This window comes from Salvia miltiorrhiza, chromosome 5 (genome assembly GCF_028751815.1).
Source record: "Salvia miltiorrhiza cultivar Shanhuang (shh) chromosome 5, IMPLAD_Smil_shh, whole genome shotgun sequence".
Classification (NCBI taxonomy): domain Eukaryota; kingdom Viridiplantae; phylum Streptophyta; class Magnoliopsida; order Lamiales; family Lamiaceae; genus Salvia; species Salvia miltiorrhiza.
In genome coordinates this window covers 55,652,824-55,672,117 of record NC_080391.1, presented here as the reverse complement: position 1 = coordinate 55,672,117, position 19,294 = coordinate 55,652,824, and the positions used below count along the sequence as shown (strand labels likewise).

General features: G+C 30.8%; 1 protein-coding gene across 1 annotated transcript; it reads right to left on the bottom strand.

The window, feature by feature from the left end:
- Positions 1-9,666: 9,666 nt before the first annotated feature.
- On the bottom strand, positions 9,667-12,209 carry LOC131025227 (homeobox-leucine zipper protein ATHB-13-like). The gene is made up of 3 exons (XM_057954892.1): positions 11,551-12,209; positions 10,879-11,282; positions 9,667-10,250 (listed from the first exon to the last, which is right to left on the bottom strand). Exons 1-3 carry the CDS (start codon positions 11,654-11,656, stop codon positions 9,936-9,938), a joined length of 825 nt encoding a protein of 274 aa, XP_057810875.1. The 5' UTR covers positions 11,657-12,209; the 3' UTR covers positions 9,667-9,935.
- Positions 12,210-19,294: the final 7,085 nt, after the last annotated feature.

The window sequence follows — 19,294 nt, the reverse complement described above, 5'->3', positions numbered from 1 at the left end:
TACGTTCAAGATTAAATCGAAATTCTTAACCTTGATAAGTCATAGCTTATTGACGTATTTGATAATATACGAAGAGTCGTATATGAGAGGATACCCTCCATCATTTTTTCCATTTTTGGGTGTCTCACAAAAATATGAACATTTCCTTTTTTGTACATTACCCCCTTACTTTTTTATCCATCCTTTTTATACTTATTCACAAAAAAACCATCATGACCCACCACTACTTTTCCTTAATTAATTCATTACTTTCACAACACTTTATAAAGTGGGATCCATTTTTCACTCACAATAATTTTCAACTAATATTTCTTAAGACTTGTGCCACTTTCAATTGTTCATGTTTTTGTGAGACTGAGGGAGTATAATTTTATGTTTCTATCGCCAATGGCGAGAGGATTAATTTTTGATCAGTTATAGTATATTGTAATAATGTTTTTTTTATAACAATAGCTGATTTTGCAAGGATCGATGGTGCAAATTGATTTTGAAGTTATTAATACTATAAAATTTCATTTAAATTGCTCTCTCTATATTATTAAAAGATATAATCGTGCACGGAACTTAATGTAATGATCATGAATTTGGGTACGGCGAGATCATACTAACTAGCATTAATTATATTAGGAGCCTTAATTAATTAGCCTCTCAAAAGAGGAAATGAATCATGTGAAATTCAAATTAAGATGGCAGGGTTTGAAATTCGACACTTTTATATGTGCATGTACCATCATGCTAGTTTTAATAGACAAATAATGAAATAATTATTTGGTTTCACTTGTGTATGTTGGTCAAGTGGTAAGGAGTTAATGCCTAAAATCAAAGGTTTTTTATTTGAGTTTTATGTGGCACGGCCTTTAAATTTTTTCACTTAATACTGTTAATTTATCAAAAAAAAAAAAAAATTGAACGATCAGTCCCTTCAATGACATTCATCTATATTAATAAAGAGGTGAAAAAAAAAGTTCGAGCAAGATCATATAATATAAACATGATAATCAGGGAGCTATATCAATAAATTATTCCACCATAGTCCTTCAAAATTTAGGTATACCACCCCTCCCCCCCAAAAAAAATAGTAGGTCTTCACTCTTGTGAGTAGTGAAATCATCTCACTCACCAAAAAATCTTAAGATAAGAGATTCACATAATTATTTAAAACATAATAATGGTAATGCAATTACTCTACAATACAAAAGTAGTACTCCCTCCATCCCAAACGAAATATCCTATTTTTTTTTTGCACGGAGATTAAGAAATGTGTATAAAGTAGATAAAGTGGGTTGGTGGAAATTATTTAAATATTAAGTATAGAGAGAGAGTGTATTGCCAAAAAAGGAAACAGGACATTTCATTTGTAACAGTCCAAAAAGGAAAATAGAACATTTTGTTTGGGACGGAGGGAGTATCATATTCAACACTATTTTTTAGATGCTCTATTTTAAAAAAATATTTGATAAATAATGTGTTTAGTGAAAAAAGAGACGTGATACATTTTTAAGAGACAGAAATATAGAAGTCCCACGAGATAAGCACAAGGTACACCATCATTGCTCGCAAGAAAGGAGCGTGAGCGAACCCAATTTCCAAGGGTATTGATTATATGAGGAGTGGGCCGTAATACTTGGATATTAAGATTTAATTAATCATCATTAAAACTAATTAGCGCGATTTCCACCAATAGGGATGTTACACGCATCCATATGTTTGGATTAAGCTTCATTCATCACTGTCATTACCACCGTCTATCATCTTTATAATTACTCCAACTATAAAAGAAAAATATCCATTGATTTTATAACAAAATTTCTTTTGTATGTTTTCGTACAATGAATAATTAAATAGGTAATCGGGTGTTGTTGAATATTGTCTACATACTTATTAGACCTAGTGCTCATCATAATTTTATAGAAGCGTAATCATCCTTAATTTGTGGATGTAATAATATTGTAATAACATATCAAGTTTTGTACTAAAATTGAAAAATCAATAATAAAAAAAAAAGTGATGCTAAACGGCAACATTGTGGCCACCCACAAATTACTTAAATAGAAGAAAAAAAATTAATTTAATTTATTTTTTAAAATAAAAATAAGATTTTGTTATTTTATTGTATTGTCTATATTGTAGTTATATTTTTTATAATTTTTGGTAACTTTTTTATTTTTATTAAAAAATAAATTAACAATAAAAATGTAAAAAAAATTAAAAATATAAGTAAATATAGAGAATACAATAAAATATCTAAATTCTATTTTTATTTAAAAAATAAATTAAATAAATTAAAATTTTTCCTATTAAACTAGTTTGTGGGTGGCTACAATATGACTGTATATGTATTGGAAAAAAAAAATCACATATTAATTGACAATGAATCATTTTTGTTATTTGGGTACATTACCAATAACAAACACCAAAAATTAAAGTGCAGCCCACACTTCATGTTTCACTAAGGGGACCCATGAAAAATCTAAGTAACGCTCCTTCTCTTTTAATAGTTTACATTAAATTAAATAAATTGAACAACTATGATATACTATTATTATGTGCCAAATGGATGGGTGTTTTACCCTTCAAATTCATAAAGTTTGTTGGCTAACAAATATAGACAAAGAGTACAAATCCACTTTCTCTTCTTTCCAATCAAATAAAAACTCCTTTTTTTTTCTTTTTTTTTCCTTTTTCTTTCTTTTATCATTTTATTAAGGGAGGGGGTTGCTACGTGCACACCATTTGTAAATGTGTGTCTCCATATTTTAATTTATCTCATTATTTTATATTATTATTACACATTATGCATAATAAAATAACAATATTATCAATGCATAAATATTAGATACTTGATCATGTAATATTATTCTTTATATATGATGTGTGTGTTCTAATCTGCATAATATTTTGATCAAATTCAAATGCCCCTAATTTCTTCACCACCTTTGTACATATCTTGAATATTCTAGGCAATTTACATAGGTTTAAAAAAATAAAATAGAGTCCTATAATCCCACGTTAAAAGAAACAAACTAGGTCAAAAGTCCCCACGTGAAGAATGACAAAGAAATTATATCTTTCGAATTCAATTAATATTTTTTTGTTCAAATATGTATTAGTATAACTTTTTTTAGTTACACATACTTACACATCGTAAATGACTCGAACCCGATCTATTAATGAAAATATTGTATAATTATACAATATATATAGTAGATAATTTGTTTATTTCTTGTGTTTGCACTTTGTACTGCATATTGGGGTGGGGCAACCAATTAGAGTTGTATATATAGATTTTCACTTCACCTTGCTTTCTCCACCATCTTTTTTGCCATGCTCTCTTAAAAGGAGAGGTTGTTGGAATCCAATGCCCTATTTTTTCTATCATATAGTATTGTTTTTGGTCATTTTGCCATATTATTATTATTATTATTATTATTATTATTATTATTATTATTATTATTATTATTAACTACAACATTTCTTATATTTGCAGAAAATCGAAAGCTAAATTATTTGACAAATGTAACATTGATGTGTTTATTTCTTCATTCTTGAGGTGGATTCTCACTTTCTAATATAAAAGGAAATTTTGTTTTCGAGGATATTCAAACAGTAAAGACAATCTGTATTAACAGAAAAATTTAGGGTACAATTCTCATCGTCTTATTTCCTCTAACTCAAAAAAACGAAGAAGGAAGTTCTTAACTCAAAGAAAAAAAATATATAGGAATTTTGTACTCGACAATAATATATATATAGATGGACTAATGTCAATGTCTATTTCTTATATAGTCAAACTTAGCAGTATTATACTCCCTCCGTCCCATTAGAATTGATACTTTTGAGTTGGGCACGGAGATTAAGAATAAAGAATTAAGAGTGTAAAGTAGGTAGGGTTCACTTATTTTATGTGAGTAGAGAAAGTAGGAACCACATACTATTTTAGGAAAGTGTCAATTTTAGTAGGACAAACAAAAAAGGCAAGTGTGTCAATTCTAATGGGACGGATGAAGTATTATAATACGACCCTTCGTAAACACACAAATGTATACATCAATGACACAAAAAAAACTTTGAGCTACTTATAGTTAATTCGCAATTAATTAAACACTTAAAAGCGTGTCAATTAATTTAGGTTGAATTATTAGTAATAGAGTAGTGTATCTATGGGATATGGCAATTTCAATATGTAGAATAAATAAATACATCAATCACCTCACCTTCTTTAACGGCTTTCAATAAAGAGGTGTAAAATGCCTGTTATAGCAGAACAAACACCGCATTTTCCTCTGAAATTCCAAGTGCCTTTGCTTTTTATTTATTGACATTTATTTTATTTCTCTTTTGGGCATGATAGAAAGAGGCCTATATAAATCTGATATTCTCGAAAATAAGGAGAAATAAATAATTTAAAAATTGCGTGACGGGGGACTTTAATTTGAGACGTTCGATCTCAGATATTAATCACTCTGTCGTTAGACCAACACACGCATACACGATCGTGATCTTCGACTATAAGCTCACACACTCTACCCTACAATTACTAGGCCACCCTCATAGCATGTAAAGGAGAGAGAGTGAGAAAGATATTGGGCTATACCCCACTTTGGGCTACTTTTAAGGGTTTGAAATGGTCCAATTTCTGCAACTATTGGAACAGCCTTATTAAAATCACCTGACCATAACTGCTCTTTAATGGGCCTATCTATTAAATATTATAGCCCACCTCTACAACACCTGACCTGATGTGACATATTTTCATATGCAATATAATTTTTTTAATTTTTTAATCTTTTAAACATGTCATGTAAAATATGAGACAAGTATAAATACAGATTTATCTCCCAAACAGCCAAAAGCAATATATGTACATGACTGTTTGTTGTCATTGTATCTGTATTCCATTATTAAATTGAGATTTTATTGAAGAAAACAAAAAAACAAAAAAGAAAACGCTAACAATCCTTGAAAACACATTAATGCAAACTAAGTGTCGAACCTCCTCAAAATCTCTTTAAAAAAAAGTCCATTGAGAGAAATCCTGATAGATGGAGAAGAAGGCTCGTCTATTACAAAGCGAGAAAACAAAAGCAAGGCAATTGTATTTGTATTCCATCAACATGAACTAAGCAAGGGAAAATTATTTAATGATTTATATTGAGTTGTACGTTTTTTAACACCGAGTAATCAAATACTCCATCTGTCCCATTAAGCTTGTCCTATTTCTTTTTGACATGATTATTAATAAAATTATAAATAATATAGTAAAAGTGTATAAATGTGTTAGACCATATTATTTGCAGTGTAAAATCATTACCAAATATATAAACAGAACAAGATGAATGGAACAGCTCAAAAAAGAAAACAGCACAAGATCAATGGGACGGAGGGAGTACAAAAAAATCTAAAATATGTCTATTGCACTTTCCACTAATTCTTTTTGTTAATCACTCTGCACTAATTCTTTTTGTATATTTACAAGCTAATAACTCAAAATATAATATCTGATTATACAAAAATGTAACAGAAAAGATCTCAAATACTACTCCTATTTCTTTTCCGTGACTGGGTTAATTGGACTTGGGCTTGGGCCTGTACAATTAATTTGGGCTAAATGTATATTTCAATGGGTGGCATTAATTTGTACAAGATAATATCTCAATCTAGCCCTTTTCATATCGCAAAAAAGAATTAAAACTATATACTATTAGATAAAATTGGGGTTATCAGCGCCTAAATATATCAATTTTAAAGATACTTTGATTTTGTACATAAACATTGAAATGAATAAAAGAGTACATGAACTTTAATATTGTAGCAATTTTACCACAAATTCAATTTCTAGACATTCGAACTCTATAAAAACTCTACAATTTTCAGGTTTAGAGATGTCCTATACGATGTCAATTTTTAAAACGTCCGATGAGTACACGTTGATATTTCGACTTCCCACGTTAGCTTTAATTTGAGATAAAATTGAATTGTGGCAAAATTACCACAAAATTAAAGTTTATAATTTTTTTTCTCTTTTTGAAGTTCATGTGCAAAACCAGAATACCCAAATTAAAGTTAGTGTATTCAGATGTTAATGACACATAAGATTATAAAAATAGTAGTCATTATGGACTATTATAAACGAATTTTTTGTGTGTAAGGATATAATAATTCAGAATAACTATTAATTTCTATATTTTTATAATTTATTAATTTCTTAGAACTATATACTTTTGGCTAAATCAGTGTGTTCCCTCTAATTATATTTGCCTAACTAATGTTGCCCTTTTGCATTTCTTAATTTCTAATGTTGATCTTTTATTTTATAGTAATATATTGATTTGTTTATTATTTTATAAAATTACCAACCAAGTCTTTGGATTTGGTTTATCAATAACATAAGTAATTATCTTAATTAAGCATGCTTATCAATTCAGCAAATAACTCCAAATTTTATAACAGTCTGATTGAAGATCAAAATACTGTAGAAATAGTATGTTTATCTTCATATAATCAGCGTATTGAAATATTGTACATAGTATTTGTTAAACATATAATTTTCAAACCCACCCCATATATATTATAAAATTAAATTGATCAAGTAAACCAAACTTCAATGTATAATAGCTTACAACTGATAAAAATTAAGAAAAAAAAAAGAAAGAAAAAAGTTGGAAGGGACGTCGAAAATAAGGAGGGCTACTTACATAGGTTTTTAATAGTCGCAAAAAAATATGGAATAATGAATAATGATTATGATCGACATCAATTAATTGTAGGCACGTTCCTTCTATTAAATAGTACTAATTCTGTACTTGGAGAATCAACCTCGTAGACACATAAAAAACTTTTTTGCTCATAATTAATTTCTAGAATCTCATCATCATTTAGCCAAAAACTTATCTTTTTTCTCTTTCGATCAAGTTAATTGATTAATTAATGAATACATTATCAAAGATTCGTTGACATAGACTCAAATCCATCGTCTGCAGCAGCCATTAGAATTAATTAATTAATTAATGTAAAACCTTGTATTTTTTTTTGTTTACCTTTCAAATGCTAAATTCATATGTTGATCACGGTAACATGTTCGTAAAACAATCAAAGGAAAAAGAAATAAATAAATAGTACTAATTTCAAGGTTTTCGTTAATTTCGAGAGCAGACACGTACACTGGATGACTGAAACTCCGACTTATTAATTTGAGGGAAAACGTCTTATCATTGGATCAAATGTCAAAGACCGTTAAAAGAATGTTTTTTTTTATCAAAATAAAATGAAAATTGAATTCATGTTACACGAAGTCATGCACGAATGCAATCATATTTAAAAAAAAAAAAACTTAAATACCAATCATATTTATATTAACTTCTTTTACCCCCTTAAATTAGTATGTATATATATACACAAAAGATCTATCTTTATTCTATACTAGTAGCTACTATACCATATTACTTCTACACATGACAAACACAAAAAAATGAAACATACTAAAAATAAAATAAAATAATTCAAACTGCCCTTTGTATGGCACAGCTTTGGAAATATGGAAGTATTATTAAATAAAGCGATAGAATATTTCCTGGTATTATCTGTTTTACACATACTTATAGAAATTTACGAGCAATAAGAAATATTATAAAATTTCATCAACTCTAACAAACCCTAATTGTTTATTTCTGGTGCGAATGCAGAGTGCATGTGGCCACTTGAGCAGCTTTACTTCAGCAAAGAATATTAATTTATTTTATATAATTATTTATTTCCACTAGATTTAATTTCAGAAATCGCATCTCAAAAACTGATATAATACACAAACTCAAAAGTCTTCCAGCCATTTTCTATTAATTGTGCACATGATCCCAGATTGATCTCCCTTTTCCTAATATTATTAAATTTGCTGTCCAATTATTATTAAATTTGCAAATATCCTCAAGATTCGTAGCTTCCACAAATTTTAATCGTTAAAAAATTGTTCCTTCATAGGATACCTAATCCTTAAATTGTAGTAATAATTAAAAAACCCACAAATGTTGCTAGAGCAATGCCTTTGATGAGTAAAATAGCTCGAACTAAAATAATCAGCTCGAAACAAAAATAGGTAAAGCAGATTATCAATTTTTAAAATTTTGATTTTTGGTACATTATAAATCTCTACAAGTATCACCAACCGAGTTAATTAGGGTCTGAAGTCGCTACAAGAATTTCGCTAAAAGACAACGGGTCAAAACCGTCATCTATTAGAAAATTGTCAGTCATAAATAATGGTGTAGTCTATGTAGAGTCGCTAATAGGCGACGGTCAGCCTAGGCTGACCGTTGTCTATTTTGTTCAAAAAGTCCCTATTCTTATAAAATTATTGTGCAAAACTTCTCGCCGCCAAATCAAACCGAGGGAAAATTCACTTATCAAAATCTCGAACTCGAAATTCAAAAAATTAAATCCTTGTAGATGGAATTTTACTGAATTATTATTTTTGTTACTATTTGGAATGGATGGAAAAATATCTGTAGGTGTATGTGTGTGTTGCTGATTAGGGTTTGGTGTTAATTCCCCTTTTCTAGTATCATTTCCACATCAGTGAGTAAAGCAAAAAAATGAAAAAAAAAAAAGTTGATGAAGAATACAAGGCTGGATATTACATCATTATCACTGATACCCCCCTTGGAATGAGGGCTCCATTTCGAGAAAAAATCCAATCACTGCCCATCCATCCAATCCTGACCATTTTTCGTACCTTCAGTGAAAGGTGCCTCTCAATTATTATTATTATTATATATAAAAATATATTTGTATTTTCCTTTTTTTTCAATCTAGCTAGCCTCTAGATTTTGTAGACGACGATCTGATTATATGTTATTCATATATATTATGCATGTGTTTCTTCGTAATTCTCTGTTCTCACGAAAAGATATGATTCTCACCTGATTCTTCAACAATGGTATATATAGTTCTCACCTGATCACCAGCCACAATATCCCTCATCCATCTACGAAAGCTATGAATCCAACAAAATCGACTCAGAAAACGATCACACATTGACCAAAAGTTATTAAATTCACTTTTATGGATTCAAAATGATTTTTAGTTTACAAAAATTATTTAGTTCAATTTAAATTATGTATGCTTTATCATGATAAGTTTCTCTTGAGTCTTGATTTTTTTTTTTTTTTGAGGAATGCTTCATATTAATTTATTACATGCCTATTCACATAATACATACTCCATCAACTATATAGACACATATAATTCGTCTATTGGAATTGATGAATTACAGTGGGAAAATCTTGCAAGCCTAGAGAGAGCAAATTTGTAGAGTCGAAAATTAGGTTATTTTTTTCTTTGATGAATTTGCAATTTTTATTTAATTTGAAAGTGGATTTTATGAGTGATAGAGATGAATGTAGCTTTTTGTTGTCAGTGGAAGCAAGAAAAACGATTAGAGCAATGTCTCCTTCACGAGAACTAACATTTTCCCAACTTTCACTAATTAATTTTCTTCCCATCTATTTGTCATCTTCCTCTCCTTGAAATCTGTGCTTGATTCTCTCTCACTCTCTCTCTCTAGGAAGGAAATTATAATATCTCTCTCTACTGCTAAAATAAAATGAAAAAGAAAAAGAAAAAAAAATCGATCAAGAACATTTTCATTTGCAGCGTTTTATTTAGAAAAATAAATAAATAAATAATAATTCAGTAAATTTTACTCCTCAAATATTCGAATCCGAAAAGTCTCCCAACCGTGCGATATTAACTTTTACTAATTTGTACAACAAATTAAAACCAAGAAAGAAAGAAAAAAAAATAATAAAAAAAAATCGATCATCAACTGATCAACAAAATATTCAAACTTCTCCCCATTCCACAAGCACCATACCATCTTCACCGTTGCAGATTTAATTTAATGAAACCTTTTCCAGATTTAATTAAACGCAATTAATTTGATTTTAATTGAACTGCTGCTGCTCTAACCACGGCCAGAATCCTGTCTGATCATCCATCCCCACAAACATATTACACAAGCTCTCTTCCTTAACGGCGTGCTCCATTTTCGAGTTGTGGAAGAGCTGCTGCGCCGCGGCCGGCCTCAGCGACGGCGGGAAGAGCTGCCGCCCCGAGATCGGGCTGTCGATCGCCTGAGTCCTCGAGATATCCAGCTTGACATTCTCCGAGCTGTTCTCGCTCCGATTGCTGCAGGAGCCCTCCGTTTCCTTGTTCAGGTTGATGGATTCCGTCGGCTCTCTGTTCTTTAGGGCCACTATCTGAATATCCCAATATGTTCGTAGCTTTAATTAATTAGTTGGGCGAAACTTGAATACTTTAAATTTATATAAAAAAAAGGACCAATCATTATAGTGGGGGTGGGTGCAAAAATCGATAGAGAACTAGCCAAATAAAGGCGAGCATCGATTAACCAGGGGGCTTAGCCCACTGGCCACCGGGTCCTCACTTAAGTGAAGTGACCCGGGTCGATCCCTCTTGGGAGCGAATTGGAGATTGGAGATATAAGGTGGATTTGGTGTATGGAGAGATAAGGTGGTTCTTGGAGTGGATGGGGAACTAACTACTAACATCTTACATGACTTTGCCCGATCAAAAAAAAAAAAGGCGAGCATCGATCGACTAGTATTGTTCAGTGTGCTTGAATTTTGCTCGTCCAAACAAATATTAATCATTACAATGAGAGTGCGGAAATCAAGAGAGATATATAAATAAATTTTAAATAATTAGCTAGCTGGTTAGCGGCGAGTATTGGTCGGTTCAACTATAGAACCGTCCGGGTTTCATTCAGGGCGATTAACGGGCCTTTGCTCGCCCCTATAACATCGGCAGATAGTAGATAATAACAAACAAAGGATGCGAAAACGAGACGATTACGAATATAATTACCTGAGCGTGAAGCTTGTGATTGTGTGAGTGGAGAGCGTCGTTCTCGGCCTTAACAGCTTCAAACTGTCGTTTGAGGATCTCGTAGTCTTTCTCCAACTGCTTTGTCTTCCACCGGGCCCTTCTGTTCTGGAACCAGATGGCGATCTGGCGGGGCTGGAGCCCGAGGGCCCGGGCCAGCTGCATTTTGCGCTCGGGCTCGAGCTTGTTCCCGAGCTCGAAATTCTTCTCTAGGGTTTTCACCTGCTCCATGTTCAGCCGCCGCTTCTTCTCCCCGATCTGCGACCCGTCGTCGGAGAAGTCGTCGTCCCCGACGCTGCCGCCGTTGTTGTTGTTGTGCATCTCCTCCTCGATGCCGCTCGAGAACGCCATCGTCTGAGGCCTCTTTGCTAGCAGCGAAGCCACTCCTACGATATTAATAATAAGCTTACAATTTCCATCTTTATACATACGAATTTTGATAAAAAGATGATAAAGAACGTTGTTTTCTTCCCCCCTTTTCTTTTTTGTTCACTTCTTTTCCTAAAGTGGGAATACAGATTTTCAATATTCCTCGATAGTTTCGAAAGTTGTCAAAAGTCCATAATTGGTGTTTCTCTTTTCGTCCAAATACACACACTAACACACACACACACACACTTAGAGAGAGAGAGAGAGAGAGGAGAGAGATTGTACCATGAAAATCGTGAGGGGGAAGAATTGGGGCTAGAGATGTTGAAGGCTGGCTGTGTTCATCTTGATGAGGGATTTGAAGCATGAAATTGGAGTGAAAGAAGGCCATTTTCACCACTACGAATCATGAGCTATACCGGTTGTACCATCTGCATTCCGAGTGGTACTGAAATGTTGCTGGTGATGATCCAACCGCCGCCATTCTTTTTCTCTATGCATTAATTCATTTCTGTGTAATGAATCTATATATATATGTGTGTGTGTGTGTATCAGCTTCAAGGATAGGTTTTTTTTTTCTTTTCTTTTCTGGTGGAGTGTGTGTGTGTGTGTGTATTTTCAATTTTGAGAAGTGGGGTTTTTATTTATATTAAGCCATTTTCGATTTTATTCTTCCGAGAGAGATGAATTTGGAGATTAATAGTTGTGAACTTGCGGAAAAAAAAGACAGCGATCAAATTTTAAAAAAATTGGGGGAAATTTGACATATATTTTAATTTAATGTGTGAAGTGGGCTGCATATTTTTTCTACTGTCGACAGTTGGCATTGAAATTTGCATCGGTTTGATTCCTTGCTAAAGAGATTTGTACATGGTTTTTAAAAGGAGAAGTTGGTGACTTATAAGAGGGGGCAAAAAAGAAAAGGATTTAATTTTTCAAAAAGTTATCCTTTTTCTTTTTTGTGGGGTGGGGTTAGATTATATAGATGGAGAGTTTCTTAAGATGCTGAGAGGTAAACAAACTTGAAATATAAGAGTTTATTGTGCGCGTGTGTTGACCTGGTGGTAGGAGGTTACTATTCAAAATCTAAAGTCCTAGATTCGAGTCTTTTGCCGCGCGATAATTTATATAAAAAAAGAAGGGATTATAGTCAAAAAATACACGAACTTTGATGAAAGTTGCAAATTTCACCTGAACTTTCAAATTGGCCAAAATATACCTGAACTTATATTTTTTATTGTAAATTTCACCTCGACGGAGTTCAATCATTGCAAGTTCAGGTGAAATTTACAACAAAAAATATAAGTTCAGGTATATTTTGGCCAATTTGAAAGTTCGGGTGAAAATTGCAACTTTCATCAAAGTTCGTGTATTTTTTGGCTATAATCCCAAAAAAGAATTCATTTTTAGGAACATTAAAAACTCTCGATTAGTAGAAGGTAATTGACATTTACTGAGGTTTAGATAAATTATTACTCCATCCGTCCCATTACTATACAAATGTCTCATTACTTTTGGGCACGAAGATTAAGAAAAATGTAAAAAGTAGATAAAGTGAGTTGGTGAAAATTATTTAAATTTTAGATATAGAGAGAGAATATATTGTTAAAAAAGGAATGAGACATCCATTATGGAAAGTAGGAAATTTATAATGGGACGGAGAGAGTAAAATTTTATTTTTTTACTGTACTCAAAAGGAAAAATTAATTTAAAATTTTCTCTCCAAGGTCTAGTAAGACTGAAATATTGGTGAAAATTCAATCCAAAGATAATCAAATAGTGATTTTTTAAAAATAAAATAAAAAGGAGATTGAATTTTGGTTTTCTTTAAACGAATTTTAGTTTATTGTGTGATTAAAAAGATACAAGCATGCATGCATATTTAATATCGAAGGCCAAAACTATACTCTTTATTTAATTAATTGAGTGCAATGTAACACGTAGAATTTTAGGTAAATTGCAATTTCAAATATTTTTTCTAATACGTTTGGCAATCATGTAACTCTGTGATCGGTCTGGCACGCATACATATATTGATCTCTATATTGATTTGCAATAACTAATAAAGTTTGTGTCGGAAATAGCAAAAGTCCAAAATTTTAGTTAAAATTGCAAATTGCCCCCAAAATGTTTATGTACTTTTCCGTCCAACCCAATGATTTTCTATCGAGATAGTAATTAATATATAAAGTGTATTGATATGTTACACATAATTTGTGAGCACCTGTCTTTTATAGTTTATATTAATAATTTCATTTTTCCAACAAATTTATAAACTATACAATAAATATCAAAACTTAACTTATTCTTTTCCCTTTTAACTTCAAATTTTTATGTAATCTTATAAATTTAGTGATTCTACTCATAATCAATGTACGATGTATCGATCCTTTATATATATCATATACATTTAAAGTCTGAACGTCTCTTTGTCTTACTAATCCAGTTCACTGCCTCCGATCGCATGTTTTGAACCTTCAAGATGGACAATAGTATTGAATTATCTATGCGATTCAAACTCCGCACCGGTACACAAATTCATCCAGCAAAGATATAAATACACAGTAGATATATGGTTGAGTTATCATAAAAAAAAAAATCTCATTTAACGTAAAAACTACGAACCTTGCACTTCACCTATAAAGTTGTACACTTCTGTGATCCTCTAAATGCATTGTAACTGTACCGTCTACGTGATTCGAACTCAAAACCACCGGAATGCATATACTTTATGTGTTATTTGATGGATTCATGAATTTTACTGAATGAATTCGCGCAATTACGATTGCGTAGAAAATAAAAAAAGGATAGTAATGGGGAGGGTGAAAAATAGAGAGATGGGGACGGGAATCTACAAAAAAGGGGCAGGCGTTGCTACCTAAACCACCAACAGGCATCGTGCAGCAGAGACCATCTCACGCCATTTTCCTCTCATCAGCCATTCTGCAACTCTCTCTCTCTCTCTCTATATACAAAACTCCAAGAGAGAGAGAGAGGAGAGAGAGAGAGTCTCTTTCTTCTGTATTTGATAACCCTACCAAGCTGTTCCTTATTTTGTCCTCTGCTATACCCCTTCCAACTGTCCATTTCACATTACACTCAACACTTCTTTCTACATCTTTCCATTTCCACCTCTTTTTTTTTTTTTTATTCATTACTTTTTCTAGATTTCTATTTTTATTTTCATTTCTTAGTTTCTTGTATGTATTCTAGCGTATATACAGATATAGGAAATTGCAAATAAAATCATCTTTTTCATGTTGATGAATTGTTATAATAATTGATTAAATTCTTGGGCCACGTTCCTGTGCAATAGACCGAAAACCACACAAGTCGACAGATAAATTACGATTGAAAAAAAATGAATAGTAGTGAAATTCGAAACGGAGACTCAATTATGAATTAACCATCAGAATAAAATTATATTATGATATTTTGTTTTAGTTGAAATACTATATTTTTTTTTGTAAGGTTTAATTTCGATTTAAGAATATATAAAAAATCAAGATTCGGCTTCTTTTTGTAGTTATTATTGATTGATTATTAAAAATTTGTTAACAAATTAAACTATTTTATTTTTATAGGATGTATGCTTCTATATCTTGTTGTTGTGTTATTCAAAGTCATTTAATTAAATGTAATATGAATATGTGTACATATAATTAAGAGAAATGAATGTAGATAGAAATAATTTCTTCTTTTTTGGTATGAAAATTCATAGCAAATCTTGAGGGTTGATTAATGTATAACATTAATAGTCTTGTATAATCGGTAAGAAAATTATTTGACAATAAAAAAATAAAAGAGAAATATTATAAGGTGCTCGTGTTTAAGTTTTTTTTAAAAAATATTTTGATATAATTATGACTGTATTAATTATTTTTATTTTGGGATTATAGCCAAAAAATACACGAACTTTGATAAAAGTTGCAATTTTCACCTGAACTTTCAAATTGGCCAAAATATACCTGAACTTATATTTTTTGTTGTAAATTTCACCTCGACGGAGTTCAATCATTGCAAGTTCAGGTGAAATTTACAACAAAAAATATAAGTTCAGATATATTTTGGCTAATTTGAAAGTTCAGGTGAAAATTGCAACTTTTATCAAAGTTCGTGTATTTTTTTGCTATAATCCCTTTTATTTTTAAAATCTATACTTACAATTCTTTAGATTTATGTAAAAATTGTGCCTCTAGCCATATAATTAATTTCTAGCTCTGCCACTGTGTATATATGTGTGTATTTATTAAGACATGATTCGGTGCTTTCTAAGGTACATGTGCCTTCAAGTGTTCAAACATGTTGTGTCTTATATATATGGTAGTTTTCTTATTCGTAAGGAAAAAAAATCGATGAAATATGTTGTCATCTTTGGTGTAAGTTGAACTGAGATATGAATTACCATACATGATATATATGAAGATCTAATTAACAAGGAAGTCTATCTATAAATAAAAGTTCTTGTACAAGTCAATGATCTATTTCAACAAGAAAATTATCATTTTTGAGTTCATGCTGAATCGATTAATCTTGCATAATATAATATCGAGTGTCTTTTGTACCCGTTAAGTGTCATCGCAAACTTGGTTCTAATGGTGGAATATTTATGAGGTAAACAATTTTTAGTTCATTACTAAAAATTGGTTCTAATATAAATTACCTATTACATATGATATGCATAATATTTCACAATTTAAGATAACGATTACAATCAAAAGAAAAATGATAAGAAACGAGGTACCCACTAGAAAGTGACATTTGAACTAACTATAAGATATTACTCTACAGCTCTCATTCCCATCTTAAGCTAAATTGGAGGAATGTTTGTATAGTGAGATTTCATCAATTTTATTTCCCTCTTTTAATTTTCTTTTGGATCGATCCCACATATTTAATTTTTTAAATTCCAAATGACTTTGAAATCTAATAAATAATTAATAAATACGTGTCAACAACTGCAAAAAGGCATTGGGGGGGAAAAGACAAAGTTGTGTAGTAGAATTAGGTAATATTTTTCACGTGGGTGAAGAAGAAAATCAAACAAAGTTTAATATGGTGATTAATTGCAAGATCATAAAAATAATAAAGTATTGCAAAATGGCGAATCAGCCAAAAATGATTGATTGCATGATCACCTAAAGTGATGAATTTGATGGAAACAAATTCAACTAAAACCAATTTAATATTTAATATTTTACTCGTCGCATCACGCTATAGTAAAACTTAAGAGATCCTAATTTGTTCGATATGAAATTATATACATTAAGAAATGAGGGATATGGAAAAAGATTTCCCTAATCACAACGAAATCTCGATTAGGTCAAATCATGATTATTTAAATACATAAAATTGCTGGGAAAATTTTCTAGTTATGGCAATTTTTACTAATCTAAACACTATCCTAAGATATAGCTTAATCCATTTCCGACTAACTTTTATCTTTATTTTGAAAGTTCATTAATTTACTAAAGAAAATCAATTTTGTCTTTTCCCCCTAATTATGTTCCTATGTTTTATGTTGTATTCTACCTATATCAGCTTCCATTCCTCATTGAATTGTAGCGTTCAATACAACATTTTATTATTTATAGTATGCAAATAGTGACATTCAAATAATAGTGAAAGGTCATATATCATCCATGAGTTGGCAGGACCAAAAAAAAATAAAATCGAACAACATAAACTTGCCTAACTCAGATTATATTTTAAGGGTGTATTCGTTTTTCATCCCTCTAAATAAATAGATAATTGTACAATAAATTATAAATTTATCATTTAAAGTGGAGATCATATTCGTTTTATCTTGTTTGTTTTAAATGATAGTATATAATACTCCTTCCGTCCCAATTTAAATGGTGCGTATTCCTTTTTGAGCCGTCCCAACTAAAATGGTGCGTTTTTATTTTTAGTAATAATTTTACACTACAAACAATGTGGCCCCACATTTACACTATACTTTTATTCTCCTTAAATCTCGTGCCGAAAAGAAGTGCAGCATTTAAATTGGAACGGAGAGTAGTATATTCATCTTGCTCTTTATAAGGTGATATAAAATTATTACGCAGATATAAAATTATACCTTATTTAAGAAAAAAAAAATAGTGTCTGAAATTTTATACGATCTACCTGAATTTTTTATTACGTCAAAGCAAATGAGATATTAAGCGTTAAATAAAATTTGTTAATTTCTTATAACTCGAAGCAAACACACCCTAAGTTAGAAAATTTTGCAGCCAAATTGGGCCGAGCCCATAGACTAATTATAAGGAATTTCGGGTCAAAACTTATATAACTCAAGTTGGCCCATTCACTAGATCGAGTTACTTTTGACTACTTTAATATACACGAGTGAAGTTTATTCCAAGCACAACACACCCTCAAATAGCAATTATGGGCCTAATCTTTCATAACGAATTAAAATATTACATCTATTTATTAAGATGATGTATTCATTATAAATTTTTATGATCGAATGACTGAGAATAATTTTCTATTTTCATTTTAAATAAATATTATCATTTGAACCTCGTTATATATATATATATATATATATATATATATATATATATATATATATATAGGGATGAATTATACTGAGAATGTTACCTTTCGTGAGAAATGAAAATGAGTATATAGTGTTGCATAAGTTGAAGATAATACTATATAAAAATGTTACTTAGGTTCGAATCCAGAAGGAACGAAAATTTTATCTAGTTAATTGAATTTTAAGCTAGCTAGCTCTTAATTTACCAAAACCATCAAGAAAAGAAGTGTATTTACATGAATGTGCTCCTAGCTAGGAAATAACATATATGAGGAAGTTAGTCTAGATATATATATATATATAGGGTGCGGTTATAGTGAGAACCACAATTATCGTGAGAACATAAGAACCAATAAAATTACTGCATCTGCTATACAAATTAATGCATCCGCTATTAAATTTAATGCATCCGAAAAAAAAAATTTGTTCCCTTCAGGATTCGAACCCAGCACCTGCATCCATCCACCAAGATGATGCATCCACCGTAGATCTTGATGATCGAATGGCTTAAAATGGTTCTCCGTTCTTATTTTATTAGTGGTTCTTATTTGAACCTCTCCCTATATATATATATATATATATATGTTAAATATTCTCCCCTGCATGAAGAAATCAGTAGCTGCCATATTTAACAACGTGATCATACATATGTATGCATGATCATGTAATTAGTGGGACCTAAATTGAGAGATAATGGTTGAAAGAGTCCCACTTGTTGTAATATTAAAAGGCCTACATAATATGTGGGAGTTGGATGCACATGACTTTATTAGTTGGAACCTCCCTCCAAATTCTAATGTAACATCCATGTTCTCTCTCTCTCTCACACACACACAAGCATGTATATGATTGGTTCATGATGGTATTATTTGAAGAGAACATATAGTGATTATACTTAATAACGAGAAATGAATCTTCTCCCCCACATGCCCTTGTGATGAAATTTCATTTTGAAATTTTAGAAAATAAAAAGAAATATATATTGGTGGAAACTGTAGCCCATGTGAGCTTCCATGCTTGACGTCACTCTTTCCCACATTTCTTGCTATTGAAAGTGATTTGTCAACCACTCCATATATATACATATATATATATAATTTGAAAAAAGTTATATATAACTTTTTTCAATTTTTCAAGATTTTCGTGGCATTATTTATTTGTTTCAAGAGTTTGAAGCAAAACTCCCTTTTGCATTATCATGATAACCATGTTGTACTCTTTTTTTTTTTTTTTAATCGTATTTCACTCATCTCATATATATATATATATATATGACTGTGCTCCAATAAGATCCTTATTTTTCGTGAGACATTGAGACCTTTATTTTTTAATGAATAAGACATATATATTAATGAACAAGGCAGTATATACTGATGAATAACGAAAATTTAAAATATTTCGCTCCCTCCAGAATTCGAACCCTGAGAAAAAAATTCGTCCTCTTGGTACAATATCAGTCATATGATTGATAAAATAAACGCA